General features: G+C 40.2%; 1 protein-coding gene across 1 annotated transcript in view; it reads left to right on the forward strand.

Annotated features, from left to right (window-relative positions):
* The first annotated feature begins 854 nt into the window (after positions 1-854).
* Positions 855-21,297, forward strand: part of LOC120989838 (alcohol dehydrogenase 1-like) — a 128,897-nt gene continuing 108,454 nt past the window's right edge. Inside the window, exons 1-3 of the mRNA XM_040418192.1 lie at positions 855-952; positions 11,421-11,522; positions 12,198-12,339. Of these exons, the coding sequence (XP_040274126.1) occupies positions 890-952; positions 11,421-11,522; positions 12,198-12,339 (307 nt within the window). The 5' untranslated portion in view covers positions 855-889. The remainder of the gene's footprint in view (positions 953-11,420; positions 11,523-12,197; positions 12,340-21,297) is intronic.

Raw genomic sequence — 21,297 nt, forward strand, 5'->3', positions numbered from 1 at the left:
GCCACCAGATGTAAGGCAGCTCTCCTATAAGTCTCCTCACACTGATTAAGGTGCTCTCTCCCTAAGGAGAGTTAGTTCCCCCCTTACCTGGACACAGGCCTCTCACCCAGTTAAGCCAGTACTCTCTGCTCTGCATTGATGAGGGGCAATCACCCCGAAACAGCTGTCTGCAGATGAGGTGCTGGCTTATTTAATATCCAAGTCATGTCTCAAGGCTTATTTTAAGAGCTGAACATTGACTCATAGGATAGCTGCCTTACATCTGATGACATTAGAGGCAGAGCTTGTTAAGAGCTCATTTGCATCCCTTCCCTCCCAGAATTCTAGAGGAATATGTATGGCCTATAAGTCTCACACGGATTAAGGTGCTCTCTCCCTAAGGAGAGTTAGTTCCCCCCTTACCTTGACACAGGTCTCTCACTCAGTTAAGCCAGTACTATCTGCTCTGCATTGATGAGGGGCAATCACCCCGAAACAGCTGTCTGCAGATGAGGTGCTGGCTTATTTAATATCCAAGTCATGTCTCAAGGCTTATTTTAAGAGCTGAACATTGGCTTATAGGATAGCTGCCTTACATCTGATGGCATTAGAGGCAGAGCTTGTTAAGAGCTCATTTGCATCCCTATTCTGTGTAAAGAAATGCTGCATCACAATAACTACATAAAAAGCAATGTGAAAAAAGTTCACATGTATGAGGAAGGAGAATTGTTAGTAAGAAGAGGATTTTTAGATTTTAGTCCTTATCCTATCCTTTGTCCTATCACAGAACCTGCACAAATAAACATTCTGTGGCTGAGTCTATTAATGCTGCTTACAGGGGAGGGTTCCTAGGCACTTAGTCTTGTAGAGGGGGAGGAAAATAGGAGGTGTAATTCGCAGCTTTTAAAAAATGATTCACATTCATCTCTGGAAAGGTTTGTGGAAGGAAGGTAATATGGCTACTGCTGGGCAAGTAAGTAGGAGTACTTATGTGTTTAGATTTTCCTAGTTTATAGGTTATGACAAGACTTCTGACCATTATATACTGTATCTATGCTTTTTCAATTAAATATTATGTGAAAGTATTTAACGTTACATTGCTTGATGTTTTACATGTAAAATGTTCTTGGTTAATGCACTTGCTTCTATGAGCCCACATCCAGCTGAATGTATTGTGGGGATTTGTATAACTAAACAGCACATTCCCATTAGCAGTCACTACGGAAGACTTGAACTTTACTAATTCTGGGAGTTCTGGTAAATAAAAGGAAAATAGAACATTCTACACTTTACTTTGAAATGCTTTGCAGATGACCTTGTGGGATCATAAGGGATTCTTCACTCAAAGCAGTCATGCTGTTCTGAAGAGCATTTGATGCCTCGGCCAAAGATTTCTCTCACTCTGAATTTCCAAAACATATCATATGATATTTAACCATTACAGCTGCTCTCTTTGGATTGGAAGTGTGTGGGAGTTTCAGCTCATGGAACCAATCTAGGAACATATCACAAGTGAGAATATGCATCGAACAATACAGAATGTGCATTTTACAACCGATACATCGAAAAAAATAATAATTCAAGTAGTCTTGTTTAAAAATGTGTCACCATTTTAGGTATACAGCTTGTATGGACACCGGTGTGTTTCCTTAGTGTCAGACTATAAACAGTTTCAGGGTGAAGTTTTATACTTCAGCCATACATTACTTAATTCCTTCTGCTTCCCTACTGTGCATATGTTAGAAAAAGAGGTACCATAGTTTTTAAGATTGAATTGAAAAAAGAGTCATGTCTGTGTTTAGAGAACTCTATAGATATACACTGCTCAAAAAAATAAAGGGAACACTTAAACAACACAATGTAACTCCAAGTCAATCACACTTCTGTGAAATTAAACTGTCCACTTAGGAAGCAACACTGAGGGACAATCAATTTCACATGCTGTTGTGCAAATGGGATAGACAACAGGTGGAAATTATAGGCAATTAGCAAGACACCCTCAATAAAGGAGTGGTTCTGCAGGTGGTGACAACAGACCACTTCTCAGTTCCTATGCTTCCTGGCTGATGTTTTGGTCACTTTTGAATGCTGGCGGTGCTTTCACTCTAGTGGTAGCATAAGACGGAGTCTACAACCCACACAAGTGGCTCAGGTAGTGCAGCTTATCCAGGATGGCACATCAATGCGAGCTGTGGCAAGAAGGTTTGCTGTGTCTGTCAGCGTAGTGTCCAGAGCATGGAGGCACTACCAGGAGACAGGCCAGTACATCAGGAGACGTGGAGGAGGCCGTTGGAGGGCAACAACCCAGCAGCAGGACCGCTACCTCCGCCTTTGTGCAAGGAGGAACAGGAGGAGCACTGCCAGAGCCCTGCAAAATGACCTCCAGCAGGCCACAAATGTGCATGTGTCTGCTTAAACGGTCAGAAACAGACTCCATGATGGTGATATGAGGGCCCGACGTCCACAGGTGGGGGTTGTGCTTACAGCCCAACACCGTGCAGAACACCGAGATTGGCAAATTCACCACTGGCGCCCTGTGCTCTTCACAGATGAAAGCAGGTTCACACTGAGCACATGTGACAGACGTGACAGAGTCTTGAGACGCCGTGGAGAACGTTCTGCTGCCTGCAACATCCTCCAGCATGACCGGTTTGGCATTGGGTCAGTAATGGTGTGGGGTGGCATTTCTTTGGAGGGCCGCACAGCCCTCCATGTGCTCGCCAGAGGTATCCTGACTGCCATTAGGTACCGAGATGAGATCCTCAGACCCCTTGTGAGACCATATGCTGGTGCGGTTGGCCCTGGGTTCCTCCTAATGCAAGACAATGCTAGACCTCATGTGGCTGGAGTGTGTCAGCAGTTCCTGCAAGACAAAGGCATTGATGCTATGGACTGGCCCGCCCGTTCCCCAGACCTGAAACCAATTAAGCACATCTGGCACATCATGTCTCGCTCTATCCACCAATGTCATGTTGCACCACAGACTGTCATGGAGTTGGCAGATGCTTCAGTCTAGGTCTGGGAGGAGATCCCTCAGGAGACCGTCCGCCACCTCATCAGGAGCATGCACAGGCATTGTAGGGAGGTCATACAGGCACGTGGAGGCCACACACACTACTGAGCCTCATTTGGACTTGTTTTAAGGACATTACATCAAAGTTGGATCAGCCTGTAGTGTGTTTTTCCACTTTAATTTTGAGTGTGACTCCAAATCCAGACCTCCGTGGGTTGAAAAATTTGATTTCCATTTTTTTTATGTGTGATTTTGTTGTCAGCACATTCAACTATGAATATTTAATTAATTCAGATCTAGGATGTGTTATTTTTGTGTTCCCTTTATTTTTTTGAGCAGTGTATTTCACAATCCAGCTCATACACAGTAGGCACTGCCAAGCTCTTTACATAATGTAATTATTTATTTTTAATTGGCCCAGAAATGTAGCTAGGTTTTCTCTCCTCCAGGGCAGATTCATTGCTACACTAGTCAAATACCCTTCCAAGAAAGAATTTCTTCGTGTTCAGGCCTCATGAATCTTTTTAAAACTTGAAGAAACACTCCAAGTAGAGCCGAGGGGAAGTTTTGACTGCTTCGCCAAACTTTAACAAGAAATTCGATATAGTTAAATCACGCAACTGTGTATTACAATAAAAAGAGTACTTTTATTAAATTTACACATAAAACAAATACTAGAATAAAATGTAAATATAAAATATTTATTAAAAGACAAAAATAACTTCTAGAATATTGTCAATAATAATCTTCTTTTGATCAAATATATGACAGATATTAAATATTTTGGTGGTATATATTATAGAGTATTACTACCACAATTTGATATCAAATATACATTCCTGGTGATTTACCATCCCTGATGATGTGACATTCACATTATATGATATACATTCTCTCTTCAAGTGGAGGTAATTCAAAGGGTTAATATACACTCTTAATGGGAGTAGATTGTAACCTAGAGTCCTAGTGTAACATAAGCCCTGTAGTCAGGATTTATTGGCTTGCCGGCGAATCGCTGAGTCAGACAAGGTACTTTGTAACATAAAATCTTAGTGCAGCATAGGCTTTTCAATAAAAATTTGTTGGATAGTTCATTTGTATAGGCTCAAATAGTAAGCTTTTATATTAGCTTGCCGGCGAATCGCTGGGTCACCCAGAAAGTTTGATACTATGCCAAATATTCTATCACACATAAAGTTCACATCTGCAATGTAACAGTCTGTATATCCAGTTATTAATGTAAATTATACTTTACCGCCCGCAGAGACCACACTAGGATATGCACATTCACCCACTGTCTGTACCGGTGTTCTGTCAGAATACTATACCTTATCAGAATGATATACCCTCGTCACTTCCGGTGATGCGGCCGCACCGGAAGTGACGAGAATCAGCTGGAGGAGGGGGTGTTCGGCGCTGCGCAAAGTCAAAATTATAGCACCGCTGCGGGAGAATGAGTCTCCCCCCTTCCAAGTACTTAACAGCCTCACCCAATTCTGCACAGTCTTCCCCCCCACCCGTCGGATGGCTGAGAGTGTTGGGAGCAGGGAGAGGCTGAACTGCTCCTGATTATCTGTGTCCGCGCTTGCGCACTCAGGGGTAGGGAGATCTGATGGAACATTTTTCACTGACAAATCTACCTACCCCTGAGTGCGCGCAGTGTAATCCTGATGTGTGTGACCGACGTGTGTATATAGCCGCGTGTGTGCACCCTCTCCTACCCAGCCGTGGCTCCGGGTGCAGGCGCAGTGTGTCCCAGTCGGTTTTGCGCATGTGCATAAAGTGGGCGCTTCTCCAGCGATGGTGCTATAATTTTGACTTACCCGTAGATCTGTGCTTGCGCAGCGCCGCATCTCCCTCCTCCAGCTGATTCTCCTCACTTCCGGTGTGGCCGCATCACCGGAAGTGACGAGGGTATAGCATTCTGACAAGGTATAGTATTCTGACAGAACACTGGTCAGGTTCAGAGCCCGTCCCTCGTGGCATCCCACGTGACTGGGAAGCAATCTCCTTGTAGGTCTGCCGGGTCCTAGAGCAGGTAGTGTTATTCCTTACTGATGTAGGAGTGCTCAAGTGGTGCAGTTTTAATCTTTTATATTTGTTGCCATCGCAAAAAGAAAGTTCAAAAAGTTTTTCTTATATTAGCCAAGGATCTTTGTATGAAAACCCAGACTCGTTTTGGGGACCGTAGTCTCCTTCAGTGGTATGCCATTTTTGTGAAGATCCTGGCTTTATATAGATGACAACTGGAAAATAGAATAAAACTATTTTTCATTGCGGGTTTGTGATATGACATATAATTAAATTATATGTGAATTAAAAAATTCACACTATTATCATCAATTTCTTGCAAAAACGATGAAAAATTTTGTACGGAACCTCGCCAGACGGAAAGGACATCATCGATGTAACGATGCCAGAGTACCAGATCCGCCCCCAGCCAAGGACCAATGGTGTCTTCTTCCCACTGAGTCATAAACCAATTTTCATAACTGGGGGCAAATCTGGTACCCATAGCAGTACCCCTCGTCTGGAGATAGTAATCCGAACCAAAATAAAAATAGTTATGGGTAAGAATAAACTTTACTCCTTCCAAGAAGGAAAAATAGTTTTATTCTATTTTCCAGTTGTCATCTGCATAGATGGCTGATCCACATCCCGACAAGTTAATTTAGAAGATTAAAGCATAATTGTACTGAAAACGCACAATATGACATAGAAGCCAAAAAACTTACACAACAGTTTAAAGAAAAAAAAATATCCAGAAGGGATAATAGAAACCTCCTCGAATAAGGTCAAATCTATGGAAAGATCAGATTTCTTCACTAAACAATACAAGGAGGAGCCAACCCAAGATAATATTAGGATTATATTACCATTCCAAGCACAACATAAAAAATTGAGAAAATTATTAATAATCATTGGCATAATTTACTAAAATATAAAATAATTGGACCATTATTAACATCCAGACCTTATATCACATACACTAGAGCCCCAAATTTGGGTATTGAAATTACCCCCACTATTCCAAACAAAAAGAAAACCTGTATGATCAAGCAAAATTGTCTATCTCCTAAAGGTTTTTTTTCGATGTGGCAACAATTGCAAAGCCACCGATTTTCCAAAAAAGACCACAACAATTTCCTCCACCCAAAACACATACCAATGGGAAATTAAGTAACATTTATCATGCTCGTCATCTGGTGTAATATATTTATTACAATGCACATGTAAAAAACAATACATTGGCAGAACCAAACGGACTTTAAAAAAAACGTGTAGCTGAACATATAGCGAACATCAAAAAAGGCTACGAGCAACATTCTGTATCTAAACACTTTTTAGAGGTCCACAATAGAGACCCCAGCCAATTGTTTTTTATAGCTTTGGAAAGAATTAAGAGACAATGGCGAGGGGGAGATTATGTAGCACAGATGTCTAGAGCTGAATCAAAGAAAATATATGAATTTGACACATCTATCCCCACTGGTTTCAATGCAGATATTGAAATTGGATACTGGATTAAGTAACTTGGTATGTACGCCGACCATTGATGAGACATCGGCGTATAGTTATATAATGTAGATTCTCCTCCATGATCGGCCTACATATCTTTTCCACTGCATATTTTCAAGATGTTCATAGAAAAATAGAGTTTTTCACTCTAAAAATGAAGAAACGCAACTGCGTTTTTAATTCATTTTTTAGGTACTTTTAAGTTTTCACATAGTTATTTTAATTATGTATAAAAGGAAATATATATATATATATATATATATATATTGAAAATAATATGTATAACCACTGAGGCATATATTTGGATTTCCACCATGGCTTAGTTTTCACCATACACCCAGTAAGACTCCACTCAGATTTCCTTTATTAATGCCTCTATATAAAGCCAGGATCTTTGCAAAAATGGCATACCACTGAAGAAGGAGACTACGGTCCCCGAAACGCGTCTGGTTTTCCATACAAAGATCCTTGGCTTATACAAGAAAAACCTTTTGAACTTTCTTTTTGCCATGGCAACAAATATAAAGGAATAAAACTGCACCGCTTGAGCACTGCTACATCAGTAAGGAATAACACTACCTGCTCTAGAACCCAGCAGACCTACAAGGAGATTGCTTCCCAGTCACGTGGGACACGCTCTGAACCTGACCGGCACAGACAGTGGGTGAATGTGCATATCCTAGTGCGGTCTCTGCGGGCGGTAAAAGTATAAGTTACAGTAATGACTGGAGATACAGACTGCTACAGGGCAGATGTGAACTTTATATGTGATAGAATATTTGGCACAGTACAAAACTTCTTGGCTGACCCAGTGATTCGCCGGCAAGCTAATATACAAGCCTACTATTTGATCCTATACAAATACACAGCTATCTAACAAATTTTTATTGAAAAGCCTATGCTGCACTAAGATTTTATGTTACAAAGTACCTTGGCTGACTCAGCGATTAGCCAGCAAGACAATAAATCCTGACTGCAAGACTTATGTTACACTAGGACTCAAGGTTACAATCTACTCCCATTAAGAGTATATATTAACCCTTTGAATTTCCTCCACTTGAAGAGAGAACGTATATCATATAATGGGAATGTCACATCATCAGGGATGGTATATTTGATATCATATTGTGGCAGTAATACTCTATAATATATACCACCAAAATATTTAACATCTGTCATATATTTGATCAAAAGAAGATTATTATTGACACAATATTCTAGCAGTGATTTTTGTCTTTTAATACCTAAAGTATTTTATATTTACATTTTATTCTAGTATTTGTTTTATGTGTAAATTTAATAAAAGTACTCTTTTTATTGTAATACACAGTTGCGTGATTTATCCATACAAAACCAGATAGAGAGTGCCAACCCACTTTTATCTTTATTATTACGACAATTACATTTTTTGACATTGGGTGTGTCATAAGGAGTGTGCACCTATTTCATATTGAGGTTTAGTAGATCCACCAGAAATATTGAAATATTACTCATTTATTAAGAAATTCGATATGTTATTAATTACTTTGTCACAAATCACTTTCCATTGTGTAGAGCAAACACAATGACGGCGCCCCCCCACCCCCGCTATTTAAACCCTCAGATGCTGCGTTCAATGCTCATCGGGATTTATTAGAGGTTAAAAAAAAAAAACAATCATGATGCCACGGCGCATGGCCAGCGTGATCACGTGTTGATGTCATCAAGCTCGCCACAGGTCCTTTGGTGGGTTTACTTCAATCAAGACAGGAGTGGATGGCCTCTATGTGAGCAATTTGATGATTTTTTCTTTTTTTTTTCTTTTTCAGCCACCGTTTTATGAAAGATTGATTCGTTACTATAATGCGCAAGGATATTCAGCTTCGTGACTAATCAAATTTTTCCTGACATTTGGATAGAAGTCCACTTTTGATACTTCAATTCGATCAATACTAATGGCAGACAAAATGTATACAATGTGTTATGTTGACAAGAAGCTTGACTAGCCTGATAGGAAACAAAAACCTACACAGATGACCTATGAGGGACACATATATTGATTAAATCATAGCCTATAACACTATGTGCATACCCACCAAAGAAAAAGCGACCATATGTAAGCAAAAAATATATACTTTATTAGAACACCACAATAAAACACATATAATGGAGTCTTACATTATTGGATGGAGTAAAGCAGGTATAAAAGAGGGACACAGGGGGGAGGGGACCGATAAATGTGAATACATGTAGGGAAAGCAGCAAATGTAATTAAATACATAAATACACAAGTGTAAACGTTGCCCCAAGTTAGTAACAGAAAATGAAGGAAATAGATATTACACCAGGTTTCCACACACAGGCAAAGAGCCTAGTAAAGTGCATAGCAATAGTGCCTCAGGTAGACCAGGAACCTCATATAGTAGCTCATTCAATTGTAAACAAACGTATTAACGGTCACATCACCCATCCAGTGTCCCTCACTTACCCTACAAATTTCACCAAATGGCTTCAGGGGAAGTGAGGAGCAGTGAGATGGATGTCTTATTTATATCCAGTACATAATGCTGAATTACAGACACCTGTGCGGCGTTTGAGACTCACGAGTTATGTGGACACACAGCCACGCCTCCCAGCATGTAATCAATAGGGCAAAAAGAATCCTGAAACCCTAGAAGTATCCAATTGAAACTTGAGGAGGAAAGTAGGGGCGTGATTAAAGTCAAACCACATCCCCCACTCCCCAACACATGACCGCTAAATCTAAGCGGTCATTGGTGCACATGTCTTGATGTGTCCGGCTCCTCGTCACATGACCACTTGTTCAATTGCAACACGAGATCCTCCACTCCACATCATAGAGGGAGGTGCTGAAGGTCCTTCACCGATAGAGACATTCTTAGTACACAGGCAGTATACATAGAAGTTGTGAACACGTGACTGAGTCATGTGACCATAGCCGGTCATATGACCCATAGTCAAAAGGTCCTTCACTAGTAAAGACCTTCTTAATACACAAAAAACATACAAAGGACCTGCGATAACGTGACCAAAGCAGGTCAGGTGATCCATAATTAAAAGAGGAGCCGGACATGGTCAGACAAGTAATAGAAACAAGGAAACAGGAAGATCTTTTAAAACTATGCTCAAATTAGGAGAACGCAGTGTGCTGTGTGACACAGACCTACAGACATTTTAAAAACTTAATTATAAACAACTGGATAAATACCATAATACTGGTGTGTTAAAACGAAGTAGCATGGAGATAAATACATCTAGAGATGGATGTCTCAGATCATGTAGCAATAAATATGAATCTTAGTGAATACATAACCCCTACATATATTCTACCGTCTACATTCATAGACAGGTATATATAATCCTACAGTATATAGGAATTTCCATTATGACACCATATAATTATACATATTTAAAAAAAAATAATATATATAACCCAAAAATGCATGCAGTGTAAAACAATCATATATATAACGGTATGGAGATACCCAACCGGTATATACACTTGATACGTGAAGTGCTCAAAACACCTGATAGGAACGTTAAAAAATCAAAATAATAAATCTTTAATTGATGATAAATGATAAAAGCATAGGGTGTAACCCCAGCAGTATTAACCAACAAGCTTAAAGAGATGTGCCTGCTGTGTGGCTAATGAGTAAATGTACAAAATCTCACAGCAGAAACAATGGATCAAGTGGTGCACAAACACTAGTATGGACCTCCACTTAATAGCTCACGATCCATTGAACACACCTCTACTAGACTAAAAAAACTCTGATCGCTGACTCAAAGGAGTCAATGGTGTGCCTTCAGATGGGTATCATAGAGCAGAATTAGCATGCAAGCTGCCTATGATACACAGTGACCTAGGAGATAGCGTTCACTGCCATTCACATGCGGCTAACTGCCACCTGTCAGTGTGCCTCAACTATTGTAAGGTAATCAATACATCCGGCTCAACGAGTTTCCGTGCCTATATTTGGTGGGCACTTCATCAGGAGCTTATTACTGTAAGGCTCACCATAAATGCATTGTAGACCAGTCACTGCCTGGTGCAATGACACTTGGGTGAGAGCATTGGCGCTAAGATGGCCGTTACACCCTCTTAGTGTTAGTCTATGTTGACAAGAAGTCCTAAATGAACCCCAAAGAGAGAATCCTTGTGTCATGTTCCGCCTCCTATGACCCTGCTCTAGCCATAACACAGTGTATACATTTTGCTTAGATGAATACTTTAATTGGGTTGTTAACTAAAATGGAACATTGAGTTAACTTTCAGAGCTGGACAATCCCAAAAAATATTTATGTTTTCACTATTTCACATTTCAAAGTGTATGAATCTGTACAGCAACACATTAATATGGTGCCACCTGTTGACAATTTACTGAACAGCAATCTGTTTGCTACATATATATAATCCGAAAGATTTTGTCTTTTTTTACTAGTTACAATTTAGGCTCACCATATTTGTGGCATTCAGTGTCTACCCCAGGATAATCTTCCAACTCATGCCCAAAATTGCTAATTGACTTTTAATGCAAGATTAGTGTATTATTAGGTGTATTATTAGGTGTATAAACATTACAGCCATGCAACAGACTAATATGTTTGACATATCGGCCATGAACATTCCCTGGTGTGTAGACCATAGATAGACCCTAGAAGCCAAAACTTAGAATGGATCAAAATGGAGCACACAGCTTCCAAATATGTGCACCAGATTAAAAAACCCTAGTCCTTCAATTGTGCCTTTCTTTTTTTCTACTCATTTGCTTTTGTACACAGTATATGTGTTATCCCATAACCCTACAATTATACTGACAATGGGGTGAGGAATGTGAATAGGGAAATGGATGCTACTCTTGACTTTTGAAAATATTCAGTTTTACTATTATTATTTCACTTTCAGGTAATTAAATGTAAAGCTGCGGTGTGCTGGGCACCTAAACAACCGCTCAGCATAGAAGAGATTGAAGTTGCACCACCAAAGGCTCACGAAGTTCGCATAAAGGTGATATTTATACCTGAAAACAACTTTATTATAACTATTTAGTTATAAAATGTTTTCCAAATCTTCTAGGGATGTGTACTGTATCTAAAATATAAATATCACTCAAAATTATGTACAGAGTATAGTATAATTAGACATAATTTATAGCATTAAGTTAGGTCGACCTTATAGAAATGAAGAGGGTATTCCCATTTGCTAAATTGATGATATTGCTATTATATGCCATCATTTTATCTTCAGTGGATTTCCAACCTCAAGTATGTTCGGAGTTTCAGAGGTCAGACCCCCACCAATCATAAAGATATGGCATGTTCTTGTAGTATGCCATCACTTTATCAGATGGAAATACCCCTTTCTAAGGGTACAGGATTAAAAACATGGCTCCTTTTCTCCACTCACAGCATTAAACCTGCCCCCAGGAGCCATGTGAATTTTGATGTGGATTTTATTGTGCATTTGCTGCAGATTTCATCCTTTGCATTGCAGCATATGCACCATGTGTGGATGTACCCTTTTAATGCTATTACACATTGCACCCAAGCGAATACAACAGCAGGTTCTGTGCTTTACCCGCACTTGATGTGGAACCGCATAGAGTACAGGAGAGGCGAGAGGCATGGCAATTAGTGGTAATCCACATGTGGTTAAAATGTGAAATCCCATGTGTTCCTACAGATTGTGGCGACTGGAATTTGTGGTTCAGATGAACATATTTTAAAAGGAGAAATCGGCGACAAAAAATACCCTGTGATACTGGGCCATGAAGGTGCTGGGATTGTAGAGAGTGTTGGTGAAGCAGTAACAGATCTGAAACCTGGTAAGGCTTATAATAAAAAAAATATTAATAATAATGGTAAAAAGTTTCTATCAATTGTCAAGGAAAGCTCTAAAAAGTACACCTTTGTGGCAATTTGTACTACTTCTTCAAGTTATAGCAACTAAAATAAAAACTGAACCAGATTTGCAAATAGTTTTTATTTTATTCTAGCATTTGTTGTCCAGTCCCATGAAGATCAACATACAGTATGTGCTTCCATGGCTCCAGACTGTTCCTGCAGACATACTCCCTTCAATCTGTCCCCTACTTTTTGTGAACACATATTCTATTAATTTTTTTAATTAATTCTTTATTCTATAAATATTTTTTAATAAAAAAAAATCTACTATTCAGCGAGTGACACGTATATCTGTACACAAGCTCACAAAGTGATTATTTCCTTGTGCCTCGCAGTAACAAATCAGGTTCTCCTAAAATGACAGTGCACATGTTACAAAGTGAAACTAAGTGTAGAGGAGACAAGCCTGGTAACGCAAGATCACTCATAATGCCGTGCAGCCAGTCAGTCCGCATATCGCCATCCCCTGTGATATAACAGCCCTATAAAACCCTCATCTTGCGTGGTCTCCTCCATTGTCCTGTGAGCTGAGAATAGGGAGAGATGTGGCAAGCACTTATGCATTAAGGACAGTGTTGCTGAAAATGTTTAATAGATGAATATTGGAGAAGGGGAGTACAGGGAGAGTGCAGGGAGAGTACAGGGAGACTGCAGGGGGACTTATTCTGTGTCAGTTTTAGGCTACTTTCACACTTGCGTTCGGAGCGGATCCGTCTGGTGTCTGCACAGACGGATCCGCTCCTATAATGCAAACGCTTGCATCCGTTCAGAACGGATCCGTCTGCATAACAGTTTTTTTCAGATCTGAGTTTTCACTTCGTGAAAACTCAGATCCGACAGTATATTCTAACACAGAGGCATTCCCATGGTGATGGGGACGCTTCAAGTTAGAATATACTAATAGAACTGAGTACATAACTGCCCCCTGCTGCCTGGCAGCACCCGATCTCTTACAGGGGGCTGTGATCCGCACAATAACCCCTCCCTCCCCAGTTTTAAATTCATTTGTGGCCAGTGAGGCCCCCCTCCCTCCCCAGTATTTTATTCATTGGTAGCCAGTGCGGCTCCCCTCCCTCCCTCCCCAGTATTATATTCATTGGTGGCCAGTGCGGCCCCCCTCCCTCCCTCCCCAATATTATATTCATTGGTGGCCAGTGTGGCCTCCCCTCTCCCCCCCCTAATTAAAATCACCCCCCCATCATTGGTGGCAGTGGAGAGTTCCGATCGGAGTCCCAGTTTAATCGCTGGGGCTCCGATCGGTTACCATGGCAGCCAAGACGCTACTGCAGTCCTGGCTGCCATGGTTAATTAGCAATTTTAGAAGCATTATACTTACCTGTGATGTCTGTGACCGGCCGGGCGCTCCTCCTACTGGTAAGTGAAAGGTCTGTGCTATAAGCAATTCGCCGCACAGACCTTTCACTTACCAGTAGGAGGAGCGCCCGGCTGGTCACAGACATCGCAGGTAAGTATAATGCTTCTAAAATTGCTAAGTAACCATGGCAGCCAGGACTGCAGTAGCGTCTTGGCTGCCATGGTAACCGATCGGAGCCCCAGCGATTAAACTGGGACTCCGATCGGAACTCTCCACTGCCACCAATGATGGGGGGGTGATTTTAATTGGGGGGGGGAGAGGGGAGGCCGCACTGGCCACCAATGAATATAATACTGGGGAGGGAGGGGGGCCGCACTGGCCACCAATGAATATAATACTGGGGAGGGAGGGGGGGCCGCACTGGCCACCAATGAAAATAATACTGGGGAGGGAGGGGGGGCCGCACTGGCCACCAATGAATATAATACTGGGGAGGGAGGGGGGCCGCACTGGCCACCAATGAATATAATACTGGGAGGGAGGGGGGGCCGCACTGGCCACAAGTGAATTTGAAACTGGGGAGGGAGGGGCACCTGAGGGGTTAATTGTGCGTATCATAGCCCCCTGTAAGAGATCAGGTGCTGCCAGGCAGCAGGGGGCAGTTATTACACAGTTCTCAGTATATTCTAACTTGAAGCGTCCCCATCACTATGGGAACGCCTCTGTGTTAGAATATACTGTCGGATCTGAGTTTCACGATCTAACTCAAATCCGATGGTATATTCTAACATAGAGGCGTTACCATGGTGATGGGAACGCTTCAAGTTAAAATATACCATCAGATTGGAGAAAACTCAGATCCGATGGTATATTAATAGGGACTCCTGACTTTACATTGAAAGTCAATGGGGGACGGATCCGTTTGCAATTGCACCATATTGTGTCAACATCAAACGGATCCGTCCCCATTGACTTGCATTGTAAGTCAGGACGGATCCGTTTGGCTCCGCACGGCCAGGCGGACACCCAAACGCTGCAAGCTGCGTTCGGGTGTCCGCCTGCTGAGCAGAACGGAGGCCAAACGGTGCCATAATGATGCATTCTGAGCGGATCCGCATCCACTCAGAATGCATTGGGGCTGTACGCATCCGTTCGGGGCCGCTTGTGAGAGCCTTCAAACGGAACTCACAAGCGGAACCCCGAACGCAAGTGTGAAAGTAGCCTTATTTACTTATTCCTACATCAGCCGGAAACTAAGATATGGAATACAATAAGATAGAAGCATTTATTATTCCACTGCCAGCGTGCCAACCATCCAGTCTGCACCCCTTAGGGGGGACAGGTCTTAATGATAACCATCCTCTTCCTGGCTTTACTTCTTCCAAATCATCCCTTAAAGTCTCCATGTCCTAGAAAAGCACGCAAGATGCAGAGAGAGGAGCTGGATGTTCCTGATGACATATTCTCATTGATATTAGATGATGTGGAAAAGGAGGAAAAGCAGATGGCAGAAGAAGGGCTCCCACCTGTAGGGCAGGAGGGTGCTGGAGTTGGAAAAGTGGGTATGCCAGAGCTGATTAATATTCTGTGTTTACTGTCAAATAAACTGCAGGAGATTACAGGCCAGAACAGCAATAATATGCATATTGTGCCCCCACATAGCCAGCCAAACCTCATCCCAGCAAAAAAAAACGTTTAAAGGTGCATTAAAGGTGCTTTGCGGCCATAAACAATGAAGACGGACTATACAGTGCAGTCTTCATTATTAAGTGAAGGCACAGTGGCCTTGTTATACCTAATTTATAGCGATTTGTGACAATCCAATTTTTTAAAACTTCGCTCATCTCTAATTCAGATGTCCCACTAGGTCTAGCATAATTTTAATTAAATACAATTGATACAGATTTTTTCCCACAAAACTATATTTTGGATTTACCTAGATTTTTGCATTGATTATTTAAAAAACTAGCTGAAGGACCCCGCTTTGCACGGGTATATTTAATCTATTTCATTTAATGTTTGTGTGTGTCATTAAAAGATATCCACAGTATCCACTATAACAGTGACAGCTACAGTACCGCGTCCCCTTAACAGTGACCTCCACAGCCCCCCACCCCTTAACACTGACCTCCACAGTCCTCCACCCCCTTAACACTAGTGATGAGCGGAAGGGGCCATATTCGATTTCGCAAATATTTTGTAGCATATTCGCCGAATATTCATGAATTCGAATATTCGTTATATTCTACGATTTTTTTTACTCGAAAAATCGACAAGGTAATGATTGCGTAATATGCAAATTTTCGTAATGCTAATTTTTATCGCAAATTTTTCAATTGCCGAGCAAAAACATGATTCCTCCCTGCTTCTTGCTTGTGGGCCAATGAGTCATAGCACTATATCGATTATATTTGTTTTTTCAAATATTCGTAATATTCTAAAACAAGAATATATAGCAATATAGCGAATATTCAAAAAAAAAAACGAATATAGACAAATTTTGCTAATATAGTGCTATAATCTTTTTTCCAATAGAAGAAATTTTTTTCCAATCTGAACTTCAGATGAGAAAAAAATTACAACTGTTAGACAAAGAAGATTAAAGCACTATATTAGCTAAATTGCTCTATATTTGTTTTTTTTCCGAATATTCGCTATATTGCTATATATTCTTGTTTTAGAATATTACGAATATTTGAAAAAACAAATATATTCATTTTTTCGAATATTCGTAATATTCTAAAACAAAAATATATAGCAATATAGCGAATATTCGAAAAAAATAAAATAAAGAATACAGAGCAATTTAGCTAATATAGTGCTATAATCTTTTTTTTCAATAGTTGAAATTTTTTTCCAATCTGAACTTCAGATGAGAAAAAAATTACAACTATTAGACAAAGAAGATTATAGCACTATATTAGCTAAATTTCTCTATATTTGTTTTTTTTCGAATATTCGCTATATTGCTATATATTCTTGTTTTAGAATATTCGTAATATTCTAAAACAAGAATACATAGCAATATAGCGAATATAAAAAAACGAATATAGAGCAATTTAGCTAAAATAGTGCTATAGTCTTTTTTTTTCAATAGTTGAATTTTTTTTTCCAATTTGGACTGCAGATGAGAAAAAAGTTACAACTATTAGACAAAGAAGAATATAGCACTATATTAGCTAAATTGCTCTATATTAGTTTTTTTCGAATATTCGCTATATTGCTATATATTCTTGTTTTAGAATATTACGAATTTTCGAAAAAACAAATATATTCGATATAGTGCTATATATTAGTTTTTTAGAATATTCATCATTTTTCCCATTTAAAGTTATGATTCCTCCCTGCTTCTTGCTTGTGGGCCAATGAGTCATTGGCCCACAAGCAAGAAGCAGGGAGGATTCATGTTTTTACTCGCCAATTAAAAAATCTCGAATATTCGAAATTACACGAATATATCTCTATATTCTAAATATTCGCGAATTTTCAAAGTACCTATATTCGCGATAAAAATTTGCAATTCGAATATTCGTGATCAACACTACTTAACACTGGCACCCCACAGTTCCACATCTCCTTAAAATGGGACCTCCACAGCAGCCCGCCCCCTTAACTTTCACCTTCACAGCAGCCAGCCCCTTTAACAGTGAGTTCCACAGCACCCCACCCCCTTGACAGTGACCTCTACAGGGGCCCACCCCCTTAACAGTGAACTTTACAGCACCCGCCCCTTAACACTGACCACAGGTTAGAGTCCCTTTAACTGTGACCTCCACCATTCCCGGCCCCCTTAACAGAGACCTCCACAGCAACTGCCTCTTTAACAGTGACTGCCACAGTAACCCACTCCCTTAACAGTGACCTCCACTGTACCCCGCTCCCTTAACAGTGACCTCACAGTACCCCGCTGCCCCCCTCCCTCCCCATCACCCACTGCTCTGTTGTGGCAGCGAGTGATGGTTACCATGGCAACCGAACACCTTCACAGGTGTCCGGCTGTCCATGGTGCTGATCAGAGGCTGTCCATGGTGCTGATCAGACTTCTGCTAAGGGCAGAAGTCTAATCAGACTTTGTAAAGTGAAAATACAGTACAGTACACTATATAGTGTACTGTACTGTATTAAACACACATCAGACCCACTGGATCTTCAAGAACCAAGTGGGTCTGGGTCAATTATTTTTTTTTAAAAGTGGGAAAAAAAAGTAAAAATAAAAAATACATTTATCACTGATTAAAAATGAAAAAAAAAAAATTCCCTACACATGTTTGATATCAACGCGTCCGTAACAACCTGATCTATAAAACGGTCATGTTACTTTCCCTGCACAGTGAACGCCATAAAAAATAAATACTATAAATATATCAGGGGTCAGTACAGAGATCTATCCCATCAGCTATTTATCCCCAGGACTGTGACTGTGACGAGGGGACATCCTCTGCGTCTGGAGGAAAGAAGGTTTGTACACAAACATAGAAGAGGATTCTTTACGGTAAGAGCAGTGAGACTATGGAACTCTCTGCCTGAGGAGGTGGTGATGGTGAGTACAATAAAGGAATTCAAGAGGGGCCTGGACGTATTTCTGGAGCTTAATAATATTACAGGCTATAGCTACTAGAGAGGGGTCGTTGATCCAGGGAGTTATTCTGATTGCCTGATTGGAGTCGGGAAGGAATTTTTTATTCCCCTAAAGTGGAGAAAATTGGCTTCTACCTCACAGGGTTTTTGGCCTTCCTCTGGATCAACTTGCAGGATAACAGGCCGAACTGGATGGACAAATGTCTTTTTTCGGCCTTATGTACTATGTTACTATGTTATGTACTATGTTATGATGAAATTGAAATTTTGCCCACCTTACTTCCCAAAAAAGGTAATAAAAGTGATCATAAAAGTCATATGTACGCCAACATAGTACCAATCAAACCGTCACCTCATCCCGCAAAAAATTAGCCCCTACATGAGACAATGGCCCAAAACTATGGCTCACAGACTATGGAAACACTAAAACATAATTTTTTTTGTTAAAAAAATTAAATCATTGTGTAAAACTTACATAAATAAAAAAAAGTATACGTATTAGGTATCGCCGCATCCGTAATAACATGCTCTATAAAAATATCACATAACCTAACCCCTCAGATGAACACCGTAAAAAAAAAACGTTTAAAAAAAGCCATTTTTTTTTCATTTTACATCACATAAAGTGTAATAGCAAGCGATCAAAAAGTCATATGCACCGCAAAATAGTGCCAATCAAACCGTCATCTTATCCCGCAATAAATGAGTCCCTAGCTAAGATATTCGCCCAAAAACTGAAAAAAATATGTCTCTCAGACTATCGAGACACTAAAACATGATTTTTTTTGTTTCAAAAATGAAATCATTGTGTAAAACTTACATAAATAAAAAAGCATACATATTAGGTATTGCCGCATCCGTGGCAACCTGCTCTATAAAAATACCACATGATATAACCTGTCAGATGAATGTTGTAAATAAAAAAAATAAAAAACTATGCCAAAACAGCTATTTCTTGTTACCGTGCCTCACAAAAAGTGTAATATAGAGCAACCAAAAATCATATGTACCCTAAACTAGTACCAACAAAACTGCCACCCTATCCTGTAGTTTCTAAAATGGGGTCACTTTTTTGGAGTTTCTACTCTAGGGGTGCATCAGGGGGGCTTCAAATGGGACATGGTGTCAAAAAACCAGTCCAGCAAAATCTGCCTTCCAAAAACTGTATGGCATTCCTTTCCTTCTGTGCCTTGCCGTGTCACCGTACAGCGGTTTACGACCACATATGGGGTGTTTCTGTAAACTACAGAATCAGAGCCATAAATATTGAGTTTTGTTTGGCTGTTAACCCTTGCTTTGTAACTGGAAACAAATTATTAAAATGGAAAATCTGCCAAAAAAGTGAAATTTTGAAATTGTTTCTCTATTTTCCATAAATTCTTGTGGAACACCTAAAGGGTTAACAAAGTTTGTAAAACCAGTTTTGAATACCTTGAGGGGTGTAGTTTCTAAAATAGGGCCACTTTTTGGGAGTTTCTACTCTAGTGGTGCATCAGGGGGGCTTCAAATGGGACATGGTGTCAAAAAAACAGTCCACCAAAATCTGCCTTCCAAAAACCGTATGGCATTCTTTTCCTTCTGCGCCCTGTCGTGTGCCCGTACAGCGGTTTACGACCACATATAGGGTGTTTCTGCAAACTACAGAATCAGAGCCATAAATATTGAGTTTTGTTTGGATGTTAACCCTTGCCTTGTAACTGGAAAAAAATTATTAAAATGGAAAATCTGCCAAAAAAAGTGAAATTTTGAAATTGTATCTCAATTTTCCATTAATTCTTGTGGAACACCTAAAGGGTTAACAAAGTTTGTAAAACCAGTTTTAAATACCTTGAGGGGTGTAGTTTTTAGAATGGGGTCACTTTTTTGGAATTTCTACTCTAGGGGTGCATCAGGGGGGCTTCAAATGGGACATGGTGTCAAAAAACCAGTCCTGCAAAATCTGCCTTCCAAAAACCGTATGGCATTCCTTTCCATTCCGCGCCCTTCCGTGTGTCCGTACAGTGGTTTACGACCACATATGGGGTGTTTCTGTAAACTACAGAATCAGAGCCATAAATATTGAGTTTTGTTTGGCTGTTCACCCTTGCTTTGTAACTGTAAAAAAATCATTAAAATGTAAAATCTGCAAAAAAAGTGAAATTTTGAAATTGTATCTCTATTTTCCATTAATTCTTGTGGAACACCTAAAGGGTTAACAAAGTTTGTAAAATCAGTTTTGAATACCTTGAGGGGTGTAGTTTCTAGAATATGGTCATTTTTGGGTGGTTTCTATTATGTAAGCCTAACAAAGTGACTTCAGACCTGAACTGGTCCTTAAAAAGTTGGATTATGAAACTTTCTGAGAAATTTCAAGATCTGCTTCTAAACTTCTAAGCCTTGTAACATCCCCCAAAAATAAAATGTCATTCCCAAAATGATCCTAACATGAAGTAGACATATGGGGAATGTAAAGTAATAACTATTTTTGTAGTTATTACTATGTATTATAGAAGTAGAGAAATAAAAAATTGGAAATTTGCTAATTTTTGAAATTTTTGGGAAAATTTTGTATTTTTTTATAAATAAAAATGATTTTTTTTTACTTCATTTTACCAGTGTCATGAAGTACAATATGTGACGAAAAAACTATCTCAGAATAGCCTGGTTAAGTCAAAGTGTTTTAAAGTTATCACCACTTAAAGTGACACTGGTCAGATTTGCAAAAAATGGCCTGGTCCTTAAGGTGAAATATGGCTGTGTCCTTAAGGAGTTAACTGTGACCTCCACAGCAGCCTGCCCTAGGGTGGCCTGAGGTCCGGTTTTAGGCCGGACAGTCTGGATTTCAGGCTCCCTGACCTCCGTCCGGGGCAGGGCCTGGACCGACACAGGGATGTCCTTTTGAACAGCTCACTCTCAGACAGCAGCACTGTGCTGACTGAGCCTGAGCTGCAGGGAGAAAGTCACCCTCCCTCCCACCCCTGCAGCTGACAGAAGTTTATTTTTCCTA

The sequence above is a fragment of the Bufo bufo genome, chromosome 2, assembly GCF_905171765.1.
Source record: "Bufo bufo chromosome 2, aBufBuf1.1, whole genome shotgun sequence".
NCBI classification, from domain to species: domain Eukaryota; kingdom Metazoa; phylum Chordata; class Amphibia; order Anura; family Bufonidae; genus Bufo; species Bufo bufo.